Raw genomic sequence first — 22,009 nt, forward strand, 5'->3', positions numbered from 1 at the left:
GCCCACCAGCCTCCTCTCCTAGCTAGAGTCCAACTCGAAGAAACTTGCAGACAAAGCATCCCCAAAGGCCCTGCAACACAGTGAGTCCACCCTTGTTATGTGTGGATGGGGAAACTGAGGCTCAGGGAGGCCAAGGTACCTATCCAAGGCCACACAGCAAGTTCACAGCTGGGTCTCCTGACTCCCAGACTATCTTTTTTGGATATTGGTTGAAATGCCCCCTTGTTCTCCCCCACTGCCCCCACTGACCTGGTTCCAGCAGCTGGGCCAAGGATTTGGAGATGAACAGCCAGGGCAGATGCTCGGAGGGGAGTTGTGAACACTGATGGAATCTTTGGGCACAGAAAATGCTTATGCAGGCAGGCCTGATCTTGCGGTCTTTGGAGCCCCTCGTGTTCCCCTGTGACCCCACTGCCACTGAGTTGGGCCCGGCCCACTCTCTTGGGAGGCTCTCATGGCCCCCACGCCATGGCCTGGAGCCAGTCTGAGAGCCCTTCTCCCTCTGTGTGGCTCAGCCCAGACACTCTGCTCAGCAATCCCCACTGGGACAAGACCAAGAAATGATCACAAGAGAGGTTTCCATGGTTGCCATGAAATTCCAGCTCAAGCAACCCCCCTTCCCCCATGAACAGGAACCTGAGGTGAGTCCCAGGAGGGAAAGGAGACAGAGGGCAGGATGGAAGTGCTCCGGGCAGAGGCAGGCTCTACCTGTGTGACCTGGGATCCCCTCCCTGGGACTCCGTTTCCCCAGGTATACACTAGTAGGGGGAGAGGTGATGCTCTCCACTCTCTACGCCATTTAAAAATGATGCCCTTGGCCAGGAGACTGTGACTAGAGACATGTTCTGATCTGAGGACATGAGGATTGAAGAAGTGAGGCGGGTGAGAGGCCCAGGGGCTCCTGGAGGAGCCTTGGCAGGCCTTTGTGCAGAGGCGGGCAGGAGGAGGAAAATGGAACGTAGCAGGTGCTCGAAAATGAATGAGGGGCAGGGAATGGGATAACCCAGGAAGAAGGTGGGACAGGAGGGCCAGTCGACACTGCAGTGTGGGTCTTCCTTTGGGGTCAGATCACCTGTATCTTTTCTGTCATGTCACTCACGACATCTGATTCTGCTGGAGCTCTGCTGTTGCCATGTGAGCTTCGGAAGCTCATTTCACTCCTCTGGGCTTCAGTCCCTTGTCTATAAGATGAGGAAAATCTCCTTTCCTGGTATTCCACGGGCTTTGAGATAATAGAGGGTCATGTCTGGAAATCTGAAGTTTGCTGGGTGACCCTGGGCATGTCTCTTTCTCTCTCTGTGCCAGTTCACCCGTGGGCCTTGATTTCTTTTTCTAAGAAGTGACTGCTAATCTCAGAAGAGCTTTCCATCTCTTAAGTCACCTTTTCTCAGAAGCCCTTTTCTGGTTCCCTCAAGCCTCGATGAGTGCCCCTCTAAATGCACTCTCAGTATCCCTGCCCTCCCTGAGCACTGCCTCCCCCACTAGCCTGGGCCGCCTGAGGTCGGGGACTGTAACTTACCACTGCATTCCCAATACCCAGCACAGTGGCTGGCACACAGTAGGTGTTCAACATGCTTGTTCAGTGAATGAACGTTGACTGAATCAACCGTATAGGTAATCGGGGCTCCCTTTTCAGATGGGGAAGCTGAGGCACAGAGAAGGGACCCTCCCCAGGTGCCACAGCAAGAGGAGGCTGCCACCCGCAACAGACATCAGGCGAGTGGGGCCAGGCCACTCGTTAATAAAAGTGACTCAGCGGCTGGCTGGCGTGGGCTGCGGAATTTCTAAACATCCCCTCACATCCTGAGTGAGCAGGCAAAGGGAGGGAGCAAGCAGAGGGAAAAGAGGAAGAAAAACAAGAAACTTGGGGGAAAAGAAAGGGGGGGCAAACTGAAATTGAAAACAGACGCACGCGTCCACCTTCCCCGCCCCCAACCCCCCTTCTCCCAGCTGAGCCAATCAGAGGCCACCCTGCAGCCTTTCCCCCAAAGTGGGGGGGCAGGGAAGCCCACGGTGGTGTGAGCTCCTGGGGCTGCCAGCAGCTTGCAGTCCCTGCCCGCCCCGTCTGGGACCCAGGATCGTTTTGTGAACAACTTGGAGCCGGAGTGGAGGAGGGACTAGGAGGAGAGAGCCGGGCCCCTCTAACCAGCGCCACCAGGCAGCAGCCTGTGCAGTGAGACACAGACAGCCAGACCCAGGGCGGCCCCTCCTGGCAGCCCTGCTCCTCTAGAAGGATGCTTTGGGAGTGAGGCCACTCCTCACCCCTGCAGCCCCCAACTCCCTCCATTCTCCTGAGGCTCTGTGAGCCTACAACTGTCCTCGCTGCCCTCCAACCCAGCCGCTGCCCCATTTTGGGTCCGGCATAGTTTTTCTAATAACAGGAGGTCTTCCTGGAGGGGGTGACAGCCCAGAGCCCAGGACGTTGCCTTCTCTTCAGAAAGCATCAACAGCAAGGTAAGTGCTGGGAAGAGGGGGGTCCCCGGGCTCTTGTCCTGTCCCCTTGTCCCAGACTGCGCCTTCTCGAGTAGGTCAAAAAATGGAAAATATTTTTAACAAAACCAGATGGGAGGAGGCCGGGAGGCTGTGGGTGACATCAGGGCTGGAGGAGCCAGCTCTCTTCTGCTCAGGCTGCTTCTGGGGTGGGTGCCCTCTGCCCTCATCAAACAAACCCCAGAGGTTTCTGGGTGCTGAGCAGGGGGCCCTCCAAAGCATAGCACCGCTTGTTGGGAGACGGGAGAGCTGGAAGGGGCATGAGAGGGGAATTGGGAGATGGCCGACAGGGTACATGGAAACGGGACCTGGCAGGGGATAGGGGACCTCAGACCCACAGCCTCTGTCCCTGGCTGGGCCTAGGCCTTGTCCCTAAGAATCTGTCTGGCTCTAGGCCAGTCAGCCGCCCGGCAACCTCTCAGGATTTAAATGGATTTGCAAATTTTCCAGATTCCTAAGATGTCCTTCCAAACCCCCAGCGGCTGGGAAAGTGCGAAGGCGAAGGGGCTGTGGCAGGCCCATCCTAACAGTCATGCAGCGGGGCTGGGGTCTGGGATCTGGCCCACAGATATGGGGGCCCCTCTCTGAAGCAGGGGGGTGGGCTGCTGGCCCCTTTCCTTTGGTCCCAGCTGCTCAGGCCTCCTCACTGTCTCCCTCCTTCTCCGCTCCCCCCTAAAACATGAATCTGATCACGATTCCTTCTGTGAGTCTCCCGGGTAAAAGGTGACTGCGGAAAGCCCAAACTCCAAACTCTTAACTCCTAACGAACTCCTAACAGTGATTGATACTTACTGCATGCCAGGACCATGCGGAGTATTTTATAAGCATGATCTCACGTGACGCTCACTAGCAACTCCAGTGGCAGGGACTGATTTTATACCCCATTTTCGCATGAGGGAACTGAGGCTCACAGCAGCCACAAACCTGTGCTACCCAGCTAACAGTTGGCAGAGCTCAGGGAGACAGTAAGCTCCCTCCCCATCATGCCCAGCTTGGGCTTTGTGTTCCTGTCAGTCAGATCTCAGGATTCCCAGAAGGAATTTTCACCACTCTGCCTGTAGGCATGCCCTTCCTCATCGCCTTCCCTTTCCTTCAAGGACCCTCCCTACTCTCCCTCCTCCAGGCAGCCTTCCTGGGTTTTTCCAGTCTTCCAAGAGCTTGCCATGCCCTTCATGCTGGAGCCTTGTTGCTTGGCTCTCTCTTTCTGTGTTCTATTTACACATCAGAAATCGTTCAGGCCCCAGGCTTCCCCGGTTTGTGTTCTGGCCAAAGTGTCCCCAGGAAGGCAGTGGGGCTGAGAAAATGCGGTCGTGAAGGGGAGGAGGAACTCACGGAAGACCTTGTGTTCCCAAGCGTGAGCCCAGGACCCAGACCTCCTGTCTTCCTTTAGGTGCCTTTCCAGAAACTTATGTGGTTCCTCCAGACTGCATTTTTCTGTGTCACACAGGGAGTGGGGATCCCACAGTGCAGACGCCTCTAGTGAGACCTTCTGAAGTCATACAGTCCTCACCTGCCTCCAAGCAGCAGGGCCCTGAATCCACAACACTTGGGGACACGCAGACCATATTGGTCACCATTATCCAGGGCTTACCTTGTCCCGGGCACAGAGCCTGGAACCTCGCATGCCTTATAATCCCCACAGCAGGCCTTTGGAATTGGTATTGTTATTACCCCTGTTTTGAAGACAAGGAAAATGAGGCTCAGAGAAGCTCAGTGACTTTCCCAGGGTCACACAGTTAGTAGAGTTATTTTAGGCTGAGGTCTGCTTGAAACCAAAGACTTAACCCCCTTGCTCCCAGGGAGCCCCTGGTCAGAGGGGAGAGTCTCCATCCTCCCGCAGAGCCTGCTCTTGGTTCCAGCACCTTTTCCAGCAGGAAGTTCAGCTTCAGGCCTTACCTGCTCCCAGGTTCACCTGGGGCCCTGGCTTTGTCCTAAGAGGAAGGAGACCATATGGTGAGCCCCCTCCCTTCAGCAGTGATTGGGCAGCCCTCCCTTCTCTGTGGGAAGAAGAGCTGAGACTTCTAATTGCCCACAGATGTGGGGCAGCGGAAAGCACCGTGGATTCAGAGTCAGGAGACCTGGAGCTTTTTCTGGCTCCACTTAAATCCACTGTGTGGCCAGCCTCAGCCCCCCACGTCCTCTTTGTTGCTGTATCTGCATCTAGAAGGCAGTGGGCACCGTGGGTAAACAACACCAGGTTTGGGCATCAGATGACCAGGCACTGACCAGCCCCCCAACCCTGGGCTCTGGTTGACTGCGTGACACTGGGCCAGTGCTCTGCCCCTTGGGCGTCAGGCCCCTCCTCGGTGAGCAGAAGGGCAGGATGCAGAGTCCACAAAGTTACAGTAAAGATAAGGCGCTTAGCACAGTTCCTGCCCTTCATAGGGCTGGACCTTATGCCAGTGGCTAAGAGAAGGTGGCTGCTCTCCCCGCCTCCTGCGTGAGACAGCCTGGCTGTGAAGCTGCTCTGCACCTTGTGAAGGGCTGTGCCCACAAAAGGGCCCTTTGCATCATGGGGGTGCTGAAGGCTCACTTTCACCATTCGGGCACAGTCCGGCTCTGAGACCAGCTGCCTTCTGGGCTGAAGGAGGGGACTCTGGGCGTTTCAGTCGGGATGGTTTGCTGCGTGGTGAGGAGGCAGGAAGGAATGAGAGGGTCCTCAGACGTTCCTGAAATGTACTCCCTCCCCTGATTTTTTCTGCATGTGGTTCAGAACCCCATGAGCAGTGGACCCTTGGAAGGTGGAGAGCTTCCTCCACTATTTTCCCCTACGTCCCCCACCCCCAGCCATGTCCCCCCAGCATCAGAGACTGTAGGGCCCCGGCTGGGAAGCCGTGAGTGCAGGATGACAGAACAAGGACCAGCCCTCTCTGAACACGTTCCTTGTGCTTCACACCCACCACAGTGAAGCCCCCTGCTGTGCTCCTCGGAGCCTACAACAGGCCTGGCATTCAGTAAGTGCGCAATAAATATTTGCCGAACTAATTTAATCATTGCAACAAGCTCGAGGAGCAGAGATAAACACTCTGTCTTACAGATGAAGAAATGCCCAGAGAAGTTAAGAGGTTAAGTCAGTTGCCCAGAGTCCCGCAGCGAGGAAGTGGTGGAGCTGGGACTGACACGGAGTGTTTCTGACCCCAGAGCCCATGACTGAGAGGCTGGGTGGGGCCTGGGCCTCAGCTATGGGGGCCCCTCAGAGTTCCAGAGGTGGTCATCAGACCCTGTGGGTGAGTCAGTCCCTCTCTGGGCCTCAGTTTCCCCATCACTAAAACAGGGAGGTTGAACAAGATGATCTCTGAGCTCCTTCCAGCCCTAGAACAATTCCAGGATTCCAAGCCACGCCAGCTCAGACTGGCAGCCGCACAAGCCCTGTCGTGTACTCCAGGATCATGCATATTTAACTTCACAATCAAAGGGTTTTTTCTTACCCTTTTTCTACATGTTACAGAAAGCGGTCAGGATCGATGAGCACTAATGGAAAAGAGTGACCTGCAGTAAGGGGGAGGAACTTTCTGACGATTGCAGGGGCCTGTTAATGGGCTCAGTTTCTCGAGGAGCTCTGAGGGTGTGTTCTGCCAGAGCCTGGCAGATACCGAGGAAGAAGGGTCAGGAGGTGTGCCGTGAGGGGGTGTGTTTGGATGCTATGACCCTTTGCTGAATTTGTGAACCTCATATGCTCTGACTTGATGAGGAAGCAAGGCTTTGGCCCATGATAGATGGACGAGTGAGGGTAGATGGACGAATGGTGGGGTCCAGAAATCGGGGAACAGCTGCAGACACCCACTTCTAATGGAGGAGTGTGAAATTCACACACTTGTTGCTTCCAGCGTAGAAACCCACCTCAAGCCCCTCCCAAGACTTCAGGCCCAGAACCCTCAGGCAAAAGAGCTCCCTGAAACCCCCCTGGCCATGGCCCCAGGATCCCCCACTCCCAGGGGCTTCCTGGGGCACCCCACCCCCATCCTGATGCAGGAGGTTGAAAATGAAAGTGTATTGCTTTAACTGCATTAGTACCCTTCTCCTCACTTCAGAGCAAAGCTATTTAATGTCTCAGGTGCCTGAGACCTTTCATCTGCCAGAGGTACCAGCTTCTCCGCCCTGTGATGGAAAGGGCTGTCCCTTGGGAGGTGAGGGCAGTAGGGCCAAGGGGTCAGGCAGTTCTTGAAGGTCAGAGAGAAAAGGACTTTTGGGGCCACCCTAGTTCAACTTGTTTATTGTGTTGGTGGGAAATGAAGATCCAGAGAAGAGGAGAGGTGTGCCTCAGGTCATACAGATGGTCAGCGATAGCACTGAGCCTGGGACCCGGCCTGCAGGCCTGGACTTTCCTCTGTGCCAGCTCATGTGCTGAATCTTCACCACCCACCTCTGTGGTCCAAGGCTCGGGCTCCTGCTTCCCCTGGGGTGCGGCCGTGGAGCAGAGTTCGGGCTGAAAAGGAGCAACGCCATCCTGACGAGGGATGAGACCCCTCTGGGTTGTCTTGTGGACCACGGAGCCTTTGGTTACATTACTTCTCCATTCTGGCCATAATCTCCTTTTACATAAAGTGAGGAGAGGGGAAAGTGGACAGCTCATTGACGCCATAGTTTCCATCCAGCTCTGCCCTTAGCCCCTGCCAGGCTTCGTGTGGCTGTTTCACATCTTGCTGCTGCCCTGGTTACCGTCTGTCCCAGGAAGTGGAAAGTTAAGGGCTGTGACACCCCTCACCAGCTTCTCCATGGGTCTAAGAGGGCGTGGGGAGGTGGGTTCCAGGGTTAGTCCCAGAGGGTGGGGCTCAGATTTACAAACCTGTCACTGAATCCTGGGCCTCTCCTAGCCCAGAGCATGGGGCATGAAGGCTCAGGTGTGACTCAGTAGACTGTGGACTACTCCCGTCTTACCTGTATTTGTGTCCTTATCAGCCCCCAGACTGGGGCCTGTCTGCTGAATGGATAGTGAAGGAGTAAATGTACAGAGAGATGGATAAATAGGTTGGCGGATGCATGGACGGATGGATGGACCAGTGGCCTCCCCTGTAGTCCAGGGAGCAGGGGTGACTTCATAAGCATTCAAACTGCGCAGTCACAGAGGACTCCATGCTTAGAAGGGCCTTGCCTTGAAATGCTTAATAGTTTTTTAACTAGGGTCCCTGTATTTGCATTTGGCATTTGGCCCCACAGGGAATTCAGGCTGGGTGTGAGATGGCTTCACCCCCAAGACTGGCCTCACTGCCTCCACTGTCCCCATTCTAATCCACGCCCTCCCACAAAATACCAACCTACTCCTGTCACTCTCCTCTGTGGAGGTCCGCACCCCCAAAAGTGCTTGGAGTTGCACCATTATCACTGTCCAGCCAGCAGCTAGCTCCCCAAACCTCACCATCAATGCCCCAACAAACTGGCTTCCTAGTGCCTCCGGTGCAAAGCCCATATCCTTCCTCAGCACCCCAGACTTATCCCAGTGTGACCTCTGCCCTCCCTCTCTGCCCGTCACCTGCCTCTTTGCTGAAGAGCCCCAGATTCTAGCCTAAAGATCTCTCCCTACCATTTCACCCAGATGCCTGGAGAGCTCCCACTTTCTTAACTGCTCACACAGAGCTCCTGTGGAATACCCTTCCTTGGCATCATCCACCAAAGAAGCCAACTCAAGCTACCCCTAGCCCTGAAATCATCATATAATCACAGTAGCTCCCACGTACTGAACACCTATCATGAGTCAGGTGCTTTTCATCGTCACCTCTAACCCTCACAGCAATGGAAAAGGATGTCTCTTTTGCTGTCTTCCAGGAAATGGAGACCCGGGAAGTCAAACTCAGAGAGGTCACACAGTGATGAGGTAGTAGGGCTGGTTCTTAGACCTGGACTTGGTGGCTTCTAGCCGGGACTGCTGCCCCTGGCCTGCCTGGGGGGACCGCACGTCCCGTAGGTCTGTTCTGCCCCCTCACCAGCCCAGCCCAGCACCTCTCTGGTCTCTCGCTGTCACCTACCCATCCCAGTTTCCCAGCCCAGTGAGTCCTGAGTTATTAGGGGGCTGCTGAGGACCAGAAGGGCTGACCCTCCACAGCCATTTGATCTCTCATGCTGTGTAAGCATCTACTGAGTACCTACTGTAAATCTGATCCCGTGTGAGGAACTTGAAGGCATTCCCCCAGATTCCTTATTTGTGAAAAATCTAAGACAAAGGTAGAGGAAAGAGCTGGTCAGCAGACAGAGGACTGGGAGTCGTTAGACTTGGGTTCTGGTCCTGCGTTGGCCTTTAAATCCTTGAGTCCGCCTGGAGGAGACCCCGCCCCCAGCCGAGCAGAGCCTGCTGACAAGAGCAGCTCCCCTCCTGGCTTTCCCACCGCCTCGTTTACCACAGGCATCCCTTTGCTGACAGGCCTAGCCTAGCGGGGTCTCAAGGCCAAGTGAGTGAGTGAATGAGTGACTTACTCTCCCGTGAGTGAATGAAGAAGAATCACGTGGCCGCTGACTTCGCCCAGGGCTGTGTGCCAGGCCCTGCTCTCAGCATTTCACTTGTATTAACTCATTCGAAGGCCTGGACCAGGAGCCCTGACTTCATTGATGGGAGACCCGAGGCACAGGAAGGCTGAGTAACAGTACGTGGGAGTCTCGGGGGTGAGTGACTGAAGCAAGGGGCGAGGGAAGAGATGCTGAGAAAGCGAGAGGGGGCTGCGACAAGCGAGTTTTCTCCCCTCTGGCTCTGCCGCCCAGGAGACCTCTGAGGGGAATCTCAATGCTCTGTAATTGGCACCAATTAATGGCAGGTTCTTGTTAGCTTGCGGCCCTGCCCAAATTGCGGGCTCTGGGCTGATGGGGGAAGGCCGTGTGCTGGTAGGTCAGTGCGAACGGCCGAGGCTTGCCTGCCCCCTGCCCACTTGGCTCTGAGAACCCATTCTCTGCGTGGCCCCCACCCTGGCCCAGGGCTGATCCCGGGCTGGCAGCAGCCGGGGGAACAGAAGGTTTGCTTGTCTGCGCCTGCCGCACCCCCCTCCCCAGCCTCAGCCTGGGACCCCTCTCGGGGGCTCCTCTGGCTGCCAGGGACTGGCGCTCTCTGTTGCCATGGCACCGGCCGGAGATGAGGCGCTAGGGGGGTGTGCACGGAGGGCAGCCGAAGGATGGTGGAGGCCTGGAACTCTGCAGCTGCAGAGGCCCCCAGGCCCTCTGCGAACAGTGGAAGGGGGTGCTGGGGCCCCGGCAGGGGCAGGCCTGGACCATGAGCGCAGCAGGCCTGTGGCAGAGCTGGCCAAACAGCTAGCCTGACTGCCGGGATGCTCTGTCTCAGGGGCCTTTGGGACAGGCCTCAAGGTAGGCCAGAGACCTGCTTGGGCACTGCCCCTGTGTGGACCCCACTAGGGTAAACCCATGTGGGAGTATTTCTCTGTGAACAGACCTGTTTCTGGGCAGAAGTTAGGTAGTTTAGCATCGCAGTTAAGAATACAGGTTTGGAGTCAGATAGGCCTGAGTTTGCATCCCAGCTTCTCATTGTCTTGTTACTTTTTGGCTGTGTGATCTTGGGCAAGTAGCTATACCTCTCTGAGACTCAGTTTCCTCCTTTGTGAAATGGGAATAATGATTGTATCTTCCTCATCAGATTCTTATGAGGATAGAACAAAATCCCCAGGTCATCTCATTTAGCAGAGTGCCTAGCTCCAAATTAGTAAGGACTATTGTTTCTTTTCAGATCGTGGGGCATCGGAACAATGAATGGGAAGAGAGATGTCCTGGGTTGGCATTGGTGAATGGAAGCAGGACCAGTGGGTAGAGGATACAGTGAGACAGATTGTGCTCAGTGTAATAAAAATTTTCCAATAGGCTGGCCTCTGAGGATCCGGAGCTGTCCAAGAATGGAATGGGCCTCGGGTGAGGTGGTGAGATCCCTGTCATGGGAGGTGTGCAGTTGTAAGCTGGACAACCCCTTTGTTGCAGAGAGGGTGGGGGAGACGTGACTTACAGCCTTCCCAGCCCTCAGACTGTAGGGCTCTGCAAAAGTTCTCCCCTCTTGTTCTGCCAGTTTCAGGTTCACCCAGCTAAAGGGAGAGAGCTTGGACTGAAGGGGAGGCTGGAGAACAGAGCAGTGGAACAACAAGCCCGGTGACTTGTGTACTGAGCTCGTGCTGTGTGCCAGGCACGGGCTTGTCATCTCTGCTTCCTGCCTTAGAGAGGCTGTCACATGGGTGTCGAGCCCATGTGCTCTGGGGTCAGTCTGCCCACAGTTGAGCACTAGCTTCACCACTGGTGAGCCCCGTGACCTTGAGCAAATGATGTAAGCTCTGTGTGCCTTGCTTTCCTCACCTGCAAAATGCAGAAGCAACACTAATGTCAGAGATTGTTCTGAGATCATTCACATTAAGGGTCGATCCCTGGTGCTGGGTACTGAAAACAATCACAGGTCACTGTTCTTCTTCTTGTTATTTTCAAGAACTTCGAAGTCCTTGTTCCTTTCTGAAGGGGCTGTTGTGGGCCCAGCTGGCATCCAGAGGACTCTGGTCTAGGGTTGCACCGGGCCTGGGCAGAGCCGGGCCATATGGCCCAGAGGGTGGCCATGGGGACGAGCAGGGAGGCCAGTGAGGCACCAGAGGAGGCAGGAAGCGTTTGTTCTGCTGGTGGGTGGGTGGACAGGGGTGTGCAGTGGGCCTCCCTCCCTCCCTGACCTCCTTCTTAAGCTGGTTCCTTGCCCACGTGGGGACCCAGGCCCCCTCCCCTGGGCCCCCAGCGGCCGTGAGGCACACACTGAGCGCTTTCCCACGAACTGTTCCAAGTAGCTGGGCCTGCACCCCCCCAAGCTCCTGGCGCACGCTCTCTGGTGGGCGAGGGGGTGGGCGGCAGGAGGGGGGCTCAGACTAGGGGGATCAGTCCGTTCTTTATCAGCCTGGCTCCAATCCAGACAGATGTTTCGTTTTATTTTGAACTTCCAAAAAATAGGTCATTTCTTTCCATTGTGGCCCTGGGGAGGCCTCCTGGGGAGAGGAGCACAGAGTGAGTGACGAGAGCATGGGAGCCTCACTTGGGGCCCCCGGGGAGCTGGGCGGGCAGCAGCCTCCCTCCCTCTGTCATGATGAGCTGGCTGTCAGTAGGGCCAGGGAGTGAAGGTTCTTAAGGGCTGAGCCTTTACCTCGGGTGGCTGGAGAGCCGTGAAGGTGCCAGGGAGGAACATGGTCAGATAGAGATTTCAGAAATGTTCCTCCGGTTAGAGTGTGAGAACAGGTGGGAGGAGACAGACTGGAGGTGAGATGGGAGGCGGGTGGTGCAGTGCAGCAGCCAGAGGCCACCAAGCTTGTGCTGGAGGGGGCAGGGTAGGGGGATCAGAGTGACGGTCCACCGCACTGGCACTGTTCTTGCATCCACTTGGACTTCCCACAGCTGGATCCCATGCCAAGCCCCAACTTAGCTGGTTTCTGCTGCTTTGTTTTGGGGACATCATAGGTACCTGGAAAGCAGGAAAAGCCCTCTGGGTCTAGAAGCACCGTGGCAGAGTTGGGCCTGGGTGACTGAGCTGCACCGCTGTATGATTTGGGTCAGGTTGCTCACCCGCTGTGCCCTTAATGTGATCCTGAGGTTTGTAGGGAGATACATTGTGTAGGGCGGAATGTTAAACCTTCACCAATGGAAGAGGCATAAGATTGAGGGGGCAGATGGGAGCCCCATAGCTTCAGCCCTTTCCTGCCTGTAACTATCTCCCAACCCAGCGGACCCTGCTCTCCTCCTGGCCCCCAGGGCGGGGCTCCCCTGCCCATGCGGTAAGCGCACACCTACATCTCAGACCACTTGGGGCAAGGCCACGTGGCCACGCGCTCTGCCAGGTCCAGCCTGTGCTGCCATCACCCTCGTACTCTCCCAGCTGCTGGCGGGAGGACTCATTCTCTGGCTCCAGATGCCTCTTGCCCCCACACACTCCCAGGCCTGGAGCTGGCAGCCTTCTTCAAGCTGAGTCATGACATCCTGGCCCGGGCCCCTCCCCAGCACCCCACCCCCACCCCAGCATTCCAACTCAGTACAGCTGCTTCCAGAGCAGGGTCCTGAAAGTCACAACATGTCAGCCCTGGAAGTGCTCCCAGGACAGCCCCGCCCACCCTCGGGGAAACCGAGGCTCAGAGAGGGGCAGAACCATACAAATGGGTGACAGAGCTGAGCTAGAACCCATGTCCTTACTCTCAGCCAGGGATCTGCCTCTGCAGTTTGTCCCAGGAGCTGTGAAGTGTCCGCGGTGTGGAGGACAGAGGACTAAACTGCTGGCGGGGAGACTGGAGTCTGTGTCCCACTTCTGCAGCCATTTAGCAGGTCCCCTCCTCTGAGTCTCGGTTTCCAATCCCTGCCTGGCTGAGACAGTGCAAGGAAAATGACTTTGGTGTAAATGTCTCCGTGTGGCAAGGTGGGGGCGGTGGTATTCTGTGGGGAGGGAGGGGGTAGCAGCTGCAGTTTGAACCCTGGGGCCTTGAGTCACCAGCCTCACATCTGAGCCTGGGGGGAGGGCCGGGGCTGCCCAGTCAGGTGAGCTTCAGCGCCGCACTGGCACCTGAGCCCAGCTTGCCTACAGTAAAACACTGGGGCCTGTCCCTGTCCTCCTAGCCTCAGTTTCCCATCTGTACAATGGGGCACAGGAAAGGGGTTGGACCAGATAGATGGTCCCTGAGGGCCGTGGAACTCTGACATTCCAGGGCTGTAACCCTGCGACCCCATGGCCAGGCCTCCCCCTCCCTCTGGCATCTTGTTTATTCAGAGCATCCCTGACCCGAGACTGGCCTGGCGGCGGCGGCCTCAAGCACCCCCTCCTCCTCATAGCAAGGCTTCCTCCCATCTCCATCTTGCTGCAATTTCTGCCCAGCCTGTTCCCCGCCTCCAGACTGTGTCCCTTCATCCCTCAGGTACCCACAGCCCCTCCAAATCCTAAACCAGCTTAGTGCCAGCGCTCAATCTTTCTCTTCTGCCTTTTTCTCGTCTCTGAAAATGAAATTGTGCCCCCAGGACATACACACACACACACTCCTGTCCCCTAGTGCTCCCAGCCAGAAATAGGGGTGGGTCTCATTTAGGGTACCTCTCTCCCCAGCCCCCCTACATCTGATCATCGAGTCCTGTCATCTCGGCTGGGTGCATCTCAGTCCCGTCTGTTTCCGTCAGTCCCCACTGGCTTCCGCCCAGGCTAAACCAAGCGAACAGAAAAGCAGTGGCAGAGCAGCCTCTGCTCTGTGTTCCTAGGCAAGTCCTGTAAGTGCCCTCTGCCTCAGTTTACCCATCTAAAATGAGACCGATCCTTATATCTACGTCATGGTGGTGTCTGAGAAGCAAGTGAGTCTATATGCTTAACGCAGCACCTGGTGCAGTAAGTGTGCCACACACGCTGGCTTTGTGGCTTGTCTGCGCCCGCATGAGGATGTGTGTTCCGGTGAGTTTGGGCTCTCGTGTGTTCATGCTCTGTGCGTGTTGTATGTGCACAGCTCTGTTTGTGCCGGGTACCCATGTGATTTGCCATGAGTGTGCGCACCTCACATGGGCACGTGGGAGAGCACAGAGGTGGCGGTCTGTGCTGTGTGCCGGGCCCCGTGGAGCTGCGTGCATGCATGTTTCGTGTGGGCGTACACACGTCTGGTGCCGGCGTGACGGCTGGGCACACGGGGCGCCCGCAGCACTTGGGTGTGTTTCAGAGCAGTGTGTGAGCGAGCGCGTAGGCAGGAAGGAGCCAGTGCTGTGTGCGCACGTGCTCACCGTGTGCGAGCCTCCCCCACCGGCAGCCGCACAGGCCCCCCTCCCCGGCCTGCCTGTGTCGTGGGAGCCTCGGGACCCCGAGGGAGGGAAGCTGCTGCTAGCGGATGTGGCCAAGATGGACTGGATTTATTTAGATTAAGGCAGTGGGAAAGGAGTGGAAACTTGTATGTGCTGGAAGGAGGGGCGGCTGGGGCTCTGAGAGTGACTCCCCAAGCATGCTGCTCCCCTGGACTTGGGGTCCTCCCCTGGACCAAAGGGGTCTCTCTGACTCACTGTGAGGAGCTGGGCAATTACCCCATCTTGGGATCTGTGATCCCCCAACCTTGCCAGAATAGGAGGAACCATGAGAACTTCCCACACAGCACTTGCCTCATGGGCAAAGTGGGTGGGTCCCTGAGGGTCCCCTCCTTCTCTCTGCTCTAGGGGCCTCTCTAGACAAGAGAGTGTGGCAGGAAGAGGAGTGCCTCCTCCTTGACTATGACATTCACCTTGTCCCAGGTGGCTTCTCCCTGGAGCGTAGCCCTGCCTCTGAAGAAGGGAAGCGCTCACAGGCAAGCCCTCCACCCCATCAGCCACCTGAGCCCTTCTGGGGTTCCTGGTAACACAGCAGCCCTTGGGAAGCACAGAAGTCCATAAAACATTGGGTGGACAACTGGAGTGTCAGCAAGTCACCCAAGATGGCCCAGGAGGTCTGTCTGGGTGCCCCAAGCCCCACTCTGGTTCTTCTCAGCCTGTTGCCCACACCACCCTTCCCCCTGCCACCTCCTGAGTATCCATATCACCAATTTATTTGTGTGGAAGTTACCTGAATGACTGAAGCCCAGAGAGGGAAACAACCTGTCTGAGTACACACAGCAAATCTGGGACCACAGGGTCAGGGGATTCAATCCACAGAACGTGATGAGTTATGAGTTCTCACTCTACGCCAGCCTCAGGAAGGTAACCCCTCCTCTCGTCAGCCCCTATGTCCCCAAAGTAGGAATAACAGTGACCAGAACCTTCTCTCTGGCAGTTTTAGTGCAGAGATGGCTCTTGGAGATGACCTGTCTAAACCCCTCCCCGTATGGATGGGGAAACCAAGTCCCAGAGAGGACTGGAGACTTACTCAGTCTCATAGTGGGTCACATAATGCCTTGTGACCAGAGGCAAAATGCTCACTGCATAAAGAGAGAAGCCAGATCAAAACCCCTGGTTAGCTATGCTCTACCTAAGGTGGCTACATTCTCCCTGAGCTCCTTTGCCCAGCCTGTCCCCACCCTGCCACCTGATTCTGCCTTTTTGCTGTGTGACTGGGCCATGGCTCTGTCTGTCTCTGGGCCTCTGCTGCCTGTTCAAGAAGTCCCCTCCCAACTCAGAGTCTCAGAGACTCTGAGCCCCCTTAGCTCCAGGACTATGGGGAGAGGAGCCAGGGTCGGGGGCTGCTCATCCGGGGGCCCCAGCCCACAACCTTCCAGAGCCAGGCAGCCCTGGTTGCAGTGACCTCCCATCTCCAGGCCAGCCGACCAAATTCCTCCTTTAGAATAATAAACAGTGTGGCCAGCCAGGGAGGCTGGGAGGGGAGGGGCACGGAGGCTGAAATGATCCCCTCCCCCAGCCCCCACTGCTAATGATTTTCTTTGGCTGAGATCTCTGGCAGGAAGAGGGGATCCAGAGGGGCACCCACCAAGGGGCAGATGGGCCTCCGTGGGGGCTGCTGGCTCCGCCATGGCGCTGCTCCCTCCTGCTGGAGGAGCCTGGCATCCAGTTGGAAGGCTGGGGCAGGAGGGATGGGAGAGGGGGGAGCTGAGGAGGGGTCCTCACATCGGCTGGGCTTTGAATCTTAAGCGATTGGGAGAAGGGAGAGGGGACCCTCCAGCAAGCTGGTCTGAAGGGATGGGGAGAGGAGGAGGAGAGCAGATCCTTTCAGAGCTTCTTGGGGTGCTGGGCAGAGCTGAGATGGCAGTCCTCAGGCTATGAGCCTTGCTTCTGTCTCATGACTACCGTGTAAATGCAGCCCTGGAAGTGGTACACTTGCCGTCCCACCACTTTGAGAGCTGGAGACTGAGGCCACTGAGATAGTGATGGCGAAGACAGTAGCCCTGCTGGGACTCAAGCCCAGATCCCAGCCCTGGCCTGGGAACTAGAAGGGGTGAGATGGGAGTGGAGTGGGGGCAAGCTGGGCATGACCTTAGGGACCGGGCCAGGCTGGGCAGCCACTCAGAGAGGTCAGCGGTCCCACAGCACCCAGGTCTCCTTGTCACCTTGTCACCTGGTGTCTCCCATGTTTCTTGCTCTACAACCCCCCTGCCCACTTTTGGCCCCCTTCTTGTTGATGCTACAGTCAGACCTTTGCAAGCCTGGCTGTTGGTTATTTGGGACTCTCGGATGGAGCTGCCAAGGGCAGGAATAGGGCAAAGACCCCCCCCAGTATTGTCTGTCTCTCTCTCCATGTCCCTGCTTCTGTCTCTTTCTGAGTCCGTCGCTGGATGTTTCCTCTCTCTCTGTCTCTCTGTGTCTTTGTCTCTCTCTACCTCCACCATTCCAGTTCTCCTTGTCTCCTTCCAGGACAAGCTCTGCTGTGTAGCCTCAGGCAATCTTTCCCTCTCAGAGCCTCAGTCTCCCCATCTGGACACTGGAGGCAGTGGTGGGGGGCTTGGATTCTGTAGTCTCCAAGGATCTCTGAAACCTTGCTGGGCCTCCCGTGGGCCCAGACCCGGGCCCCTCCCCCTGGGCCTCCCTGTGCAGCTTGGGGCTGAATAAAGGGGGCCAGGCATGGGGAGGTGACCCCCCCTACATTCCGCAGCCCCAACTCCCCCGCTTCCCTTCCCACAGCCGCCTCCATTTCCTGTTGTGCTTGTGGAGCTGTGGGAGTTCTCTGGGTTCTGGCCTACCCCCTCTTCCCCCCCCAGGCCTTTCATCACACTTTCCCAAATATTTGTCCTGGCAGATAAGAGCCTGGTATTGGAACTGTCACCCCAAGGACTGTTAGAGCTGGCGGGTCCCTGGATACCATCCAGCCCAAGCCCCTACCCCTGCTGCGCATACAGAGAAACTAAGGCCCAGAGAGAAGCCGGGGCCTCAGCCAAGTCACCAGAGAGGTAGAGGCAGAGCCAAAGCAGGGCCCAGGCAGCCTGGGGCTGGGCCCAGCGTGAGAAGGGGAGCCCCTTGGCATGAGTGCCCGCTCGGTGTTGGGGGTGGGTGGCCTTTGACTTTAGCCTGATGGATAGAGGCTGGGTGGCTCAGGTTGGGGCTGACTCTGCAGGACCCAGGAAAGATGAACCCTGGCATCGCCTTTGACCACTCTGGGTCCTGACTCCTCTTTACCTCTGCAGGATACCATGTGGCTTCCGAGTGCCATGCCTGCTCCTGTCCTCAAAGGTAGGTGGACTGGGGGTGAGGGGAGAGGACCCTGGGGAGCCACTAACAAAGACCCTGGAGCTGACAGGGTGGCACACGCTAACGCCAGGGCCTGGGAGCCCAGGGCCACTGCTCTGCTCTTAAGCCTCAATTTCCCGCCTTTTCAGTGGGTCTCAGTGGAGGCCTCCTTCCACCCCCCACCCCTCAGCTCAGAAACCACAGTGGGCCCCTGCTCGTCCAGAGCCATCCACTCAAATCCTTTGCTTGGCCCTCCATATCCCATGCCCCTCACCGCCTGTCCCCACCCCAGTCCCTAACAGTCACCCTGGTCTCCCATCTCTCCTCAGCACTCATTGTTATCAGTTTGGCCAGTCTGGTTCTGGTGTGGGACTCCCCTCCCCGGCCTGGACCCCTCATTGGTTGTGAGCCCCCAGGTCCTGCTGGGCTTCTCCAGGCAGTCAGTGCTGACCAGGCAATCAGTGACCAGCCAAAGGCCCCCCCGAAGATGACTGACTAGCTGGCCGAGCACCCACCTGTCAGTGCCCCCTCCGTATTTTCACCTCCAGTGTGCCCTGCCGAGACAGGAGGGTGTGGCTCACAGAATCCTTCCCCAGGGGCTGTCAGAAGGGAGAGGGGAGATCAGTCCCTTGACTTCCTCCCAACCCCAGCCCCCTTCAGCCTCCAGGGCTGCCTCAGTCTGCCCCACTCTGGACTACCGTGGCCACCACCCCCCCAAAGGGCCATCTCTGGGCTTTGGACAGAACCTGGGCAGCTGAGGCAGCCGCAGGGAAGAGGCTCCGAGAGTGACCTGGGAAGTAATGCAGGAACCGGAGGCCTGGGAATTGCTTCCCGAGGATTTCCTGATGCCTTTGCTAGAACATGCCTGCAGCCTGAATGCTGCATTGCAGAAGGACTCCAAGGCTGGGGATCTAAAGGCTTGGAGATCAGGAGGCCAGGAGGCCAGAAGGAGTCCCTGGGGACCAGGCCCTGGACGGGCAGGTCTCAGAACCCTGGCTTCCAGTCTGTGTTCCTGTGGATTAGGGAGGTGTGTTCCCCGTCTGCGGGGAGGGGGCTGATACGATCGTGCCTTGATGTCTGATGCCGCTTCTCCCAAAGGCCAGGAGCTGTTGCTGCCCCTGCTGTTGCTGCTGGGACCGCAGGCCTCCTGGGGCCTGGTCATCACACCCCCGGGGCCGGAGCTTGTCCTCAATCTCTCCAGCACCTTTGTTCTGACCTGCTCGGGTCCAGCTCCAGTGGTGTGGGAACGGATGTCCCAGAACCCCCCACAGGAAATAACCAAGACCCAGGACAGCACGTTCTCCAGCAAGCTGACACTGGCCAATGTCACTGGGCTCCACACGGGAGAATACTTTTGTACCTACAATGGCTCCCATGGGCTGGAGGCCAGTGAGCGGAAGCGGCTGTACATCTTTGTGCCAGGTAAGGGCCCCCGGCCTGTGTGCTCACTCCCTAACTCCTCTTCTCAACTGCAGGCATCTGGGGGAAGCTCAGAGAGCGCTTTACTGATATGGTGAAACACAGCTATCTTGGAAATGCAGGGGAATCACGGAATCAGTCTAGGAGTATGTTCACTCCCACCCCTTGGTCTGGAGATTTTTCTGCTCCCACACACCCCATTCCTGGTTCCCAAGAACTCTGCATTCTCAGCTGGTTCCAATATGCCCCCTCTTGGCCTCCATGTCTCATCTTCCCCATTCTCCAAGCTCCAGGTGCCAGCTGCCCATCAACTTGTGATTTATCTTCTTTCTCACACTGGTGCTGTCCCTATCAAATGCTAAAGCTAGAAGGGACCTCTGAGAGCATCCTTATTCCGTAGTGGGAAGACTGAGGGCCAGAGGTGGGAAGAGACCTGCTCAAGGTCACATAACAAATCAGGGGACAGCCAGAAACCCAGCTCCCCTGACCCACATTCTTGGCCCCACTTCTGGCAGATCCCACCATAGGCTTCCTCCCTGTCGACCCTGAGGAACTCTTCATCTTTCTCACGGAAATAACTGAAATCACAATTCCATGCCGGGTGACGGATCCACGATTGGTGGTGACGCTGCATGAGAAGAAGGTGGATGTCCCACTGCCCATCTCCTATGATCACCAACGTGGCTTCTCTGGGACCTTTGAGGACAAGACCTATGTCTGCAAAACCACCATTGGGGACAGGGAAGTGGATTCCGATGCCTACTATGTCTACAGCCTCCAGGGTGAGCCCCCTCTTTCTGGCCTGATGCTCAGCAGAGGCAAGTATGACCCTCTGCAGAGGTACAGACCTTCACAGGTTACAAAGTGGGCATTCCACTTTTCACTGGATTTGCACTACATCCTTGGAAGGCAGGTATGTCTCCCCATTTTACAGATGAGAAAACTGAGTCTCAGAAAGAGGGTGGAGTATGTCCAAGGTCACGGGAAGCATTAGTGGTGGGGCTAGGCTGTATGCTGTGTTGGGCAAAGGCACCCAGCTCTGAATCCCAGCTCTGCCACTTCCCATCTGAGTGGCTTTGCACAAGGCACATAATCTCTCTGAGTCTGCTTCATCCTCTGTGAAATGGGGATAATATTGACTGCCTACCTAGTGGGATTATTGTGAAGATTAAATAAAACAAAAGACGGAGAGTACCTGGTTGTGCTCAGTAAATTTCTTTTGTAATTAGATGTACAGAGAGTAATTTGATTTCAAAACTGTTATTTCTCCCAGAATGGCAGCCTCATGAGGGCAGGAATTTTGTGCGCTGTGTTTACTGCCAAAGCCCCAGTGCCTGTAACAGTACTTGGCACATAGTATGTATTTAAGAAATGTTTGCTGAAAGAATGAATCTTCCACACCAGTCATCCCTTTCCTCTCTGGACCCCAACCTCATCCCCAAGTTGATGTGCTGCTGGCTGGTGGTGACTTCCTCAGCCCTAAGCCAATTTCTTTCCACCAGTGTCATCCATCAATGTCTCAGTGAGTGCAGTGCAGACTGTGGTCCGCCAGGGGGAGAACATCACCATTATGTGCATTGTGACGGGGAATGAGGTGGTTAACTTTGAGTGGACATACCCACGCATGGAGGTAATGCTGGGCCAGGGGTTGGAAGAAGGGCCAGGCAGGGATGGACATTGTAACTTGCAGCCTGACTTCTTGGACTCTTCCTGATTTGGGGGGCTTGCCTCACCTGTCCCTACAGAGTGGGCGGCTGGTAGAGCCAGTGACTGACTTCCTCTTTGAGATGCCCCACATACGTTCTATCCTGCACATCCCCAGTGCCGAGCTGGGAGACTCAGGGACCTACATCTGCAATGTATCAGATAGTGTAAGCGACCATCGAGATGAAAAGGCCATCAATGTCACTGTAGTCGGTAGGTGCCTTGGTCTCAGCCCCCACCCTTATTCTGAACTGGCCCCAGACCTTGTCACAGCCCTGGGGTACTGTCAGCCATGTTCCAGTCCAGTTCTAGCCTATGTCGATCAAAGCCCCATTTCCAGGATAAGCCCAAACCAAAGTTCAGTGTCAGCCCCCAATCCAATCCTAATCCCAACCTAGACTTTCTGCCTAGCCAGAACCCCAGCCCCATCCCAATTTCTAATCCTAACTGCCATCCCAGGCTCAGGCAGCCCCATCCCCAAATTCAGCCAGGCTGCTGTTCATCTCAGCCACAGTCCTGAGGCGGAACACACCCAATGAGCGCTACAACTCTAGTCCCAGTTCCGAACCCAGGGCCCAAACCAGTATCAGCCCTAAACTTGGCTCTTGCTCCAGCCCGTCCCTGTCCCAACCTAAACCCCAGTTCAGGTAACTCCATCACTGATTCAATTCCTAAAGCCTGAAGCCCCTCCCCTAGAAGGCTGGACGACTTAGGCATACAATTGATGCCCGCCCCCAAGAGGCACTGCCCCATGGGTGGGCAGGCATAGCCCTGCCCCTGACTGCTGCCCCCTTGCAGAGAGCGGCTATGTGCAGCTGCTGGAGGAGCTGGACCCTGTACAATTCGCGGAGCTGCACCGCAGCCGGACACTGCACGTGGTTTTCGAGGCCTACCCACCTCCCACTGTCATGTGGTTCAAGGACAACAGGACCCTGGGTGATTCCAGCGCCGGCGAGATCGTGCTGTCCACACGCAATGTGTCGGAGACCCGGTGAGCAGCCGACCTGTCCACCCTATTCTGGAAGTTATTATTCTCTGCAGCCAGCCACCAGGCAGCCCACAGCTTTCAGCTACTTGGTAAACCAAGGCCCATCTTTTCTGAGAGCCTGCTACATGCCAGGCACCCCCGTTCCAGACCCTGGGGATGCTGCAGAGAACAGAACAGACAGTTCCAGCCTTCCTAGAATTTCCTGTCTAGTGGGGGAAACAGACACTGGTCAGATGATCACCCAGATGTTTAGTTGTCCTTGTGATGGGTGGAGGCAACAGGAAGCACTGGAGGAGAAAAGGGGGGGATGACTGAGGAAGAGGGTGCCAGGTGGGCCACTGCCACCTGTGCATGAATGGTAACCCTGAGGAC

General features: G+C 56.5%; 1 protein-coding gene across 2 annotated transcripts in view; it reads left to right on the plus strand.

Moving 5' to 3' along the window:
• Positions 1 to 2,003: 2,003 nt before the first annotated feature.
• Positions 2,004 to 22,009, plus strand: part of PDGFRB (platelet derived growth factor receptor beta) — a 37,170-nt gene continuing 17,164 nt past the window's right edge. Inside the window, exons 1-8 of one of the 2 annotated variants that reach the window (XM_015239390.3) lie at positions 2,004 to 2,454; positions 17,099 to 17,249; positions 17,484 to 17,529; positions 18,625 to 18,948; positions 19,461 to 19,727; positions 20,448 to 20,575; positions 20,691 to 20,862; positions 21,448 to 21,640. In XM_015239390.3, the coding sequence (XP_015094876.2) occupies positions 17,490 to 17,529; positions 18,625 to 18,948; positions 19,461 to 19,727; positions 20,448 to 20,575; positions 20,691 to 20,862; positions 21,448 to 21,640 (1,124 nt within the window). In that variant the 5' untranslated portion in view covers positions 2,004 to 2,454; positions 17,099 to 17,249; positions 17,484 to 17,489. The remainder of the gene's footprint in view (positions 2,455 to 17,098; positions 17,250 to 17,483; positions 17,530 to 18,624; positions 18,949 to 19,460; positions 19,728 to 20,447; positions 20,576 to 20,690; positions 20,863 to 21,447; positions 21,641 to 22,009) is intronic. The other variant, XM_006204449.4, reaches the window with a different exon arrangement.

The sequence above is a fragment of the Vicugna pacos genome, chromosome 3 (assembly GCF_048564905.1).
Source record: "Vicugna pacos chromosome 3, VicPac4, whole genome shotgun sequence".
NCBI lineage: Eukaryota > Metazoa > Chordata > Mammalia > Artiodactyla > Camelidae > Vicugna > Vicugna pacos.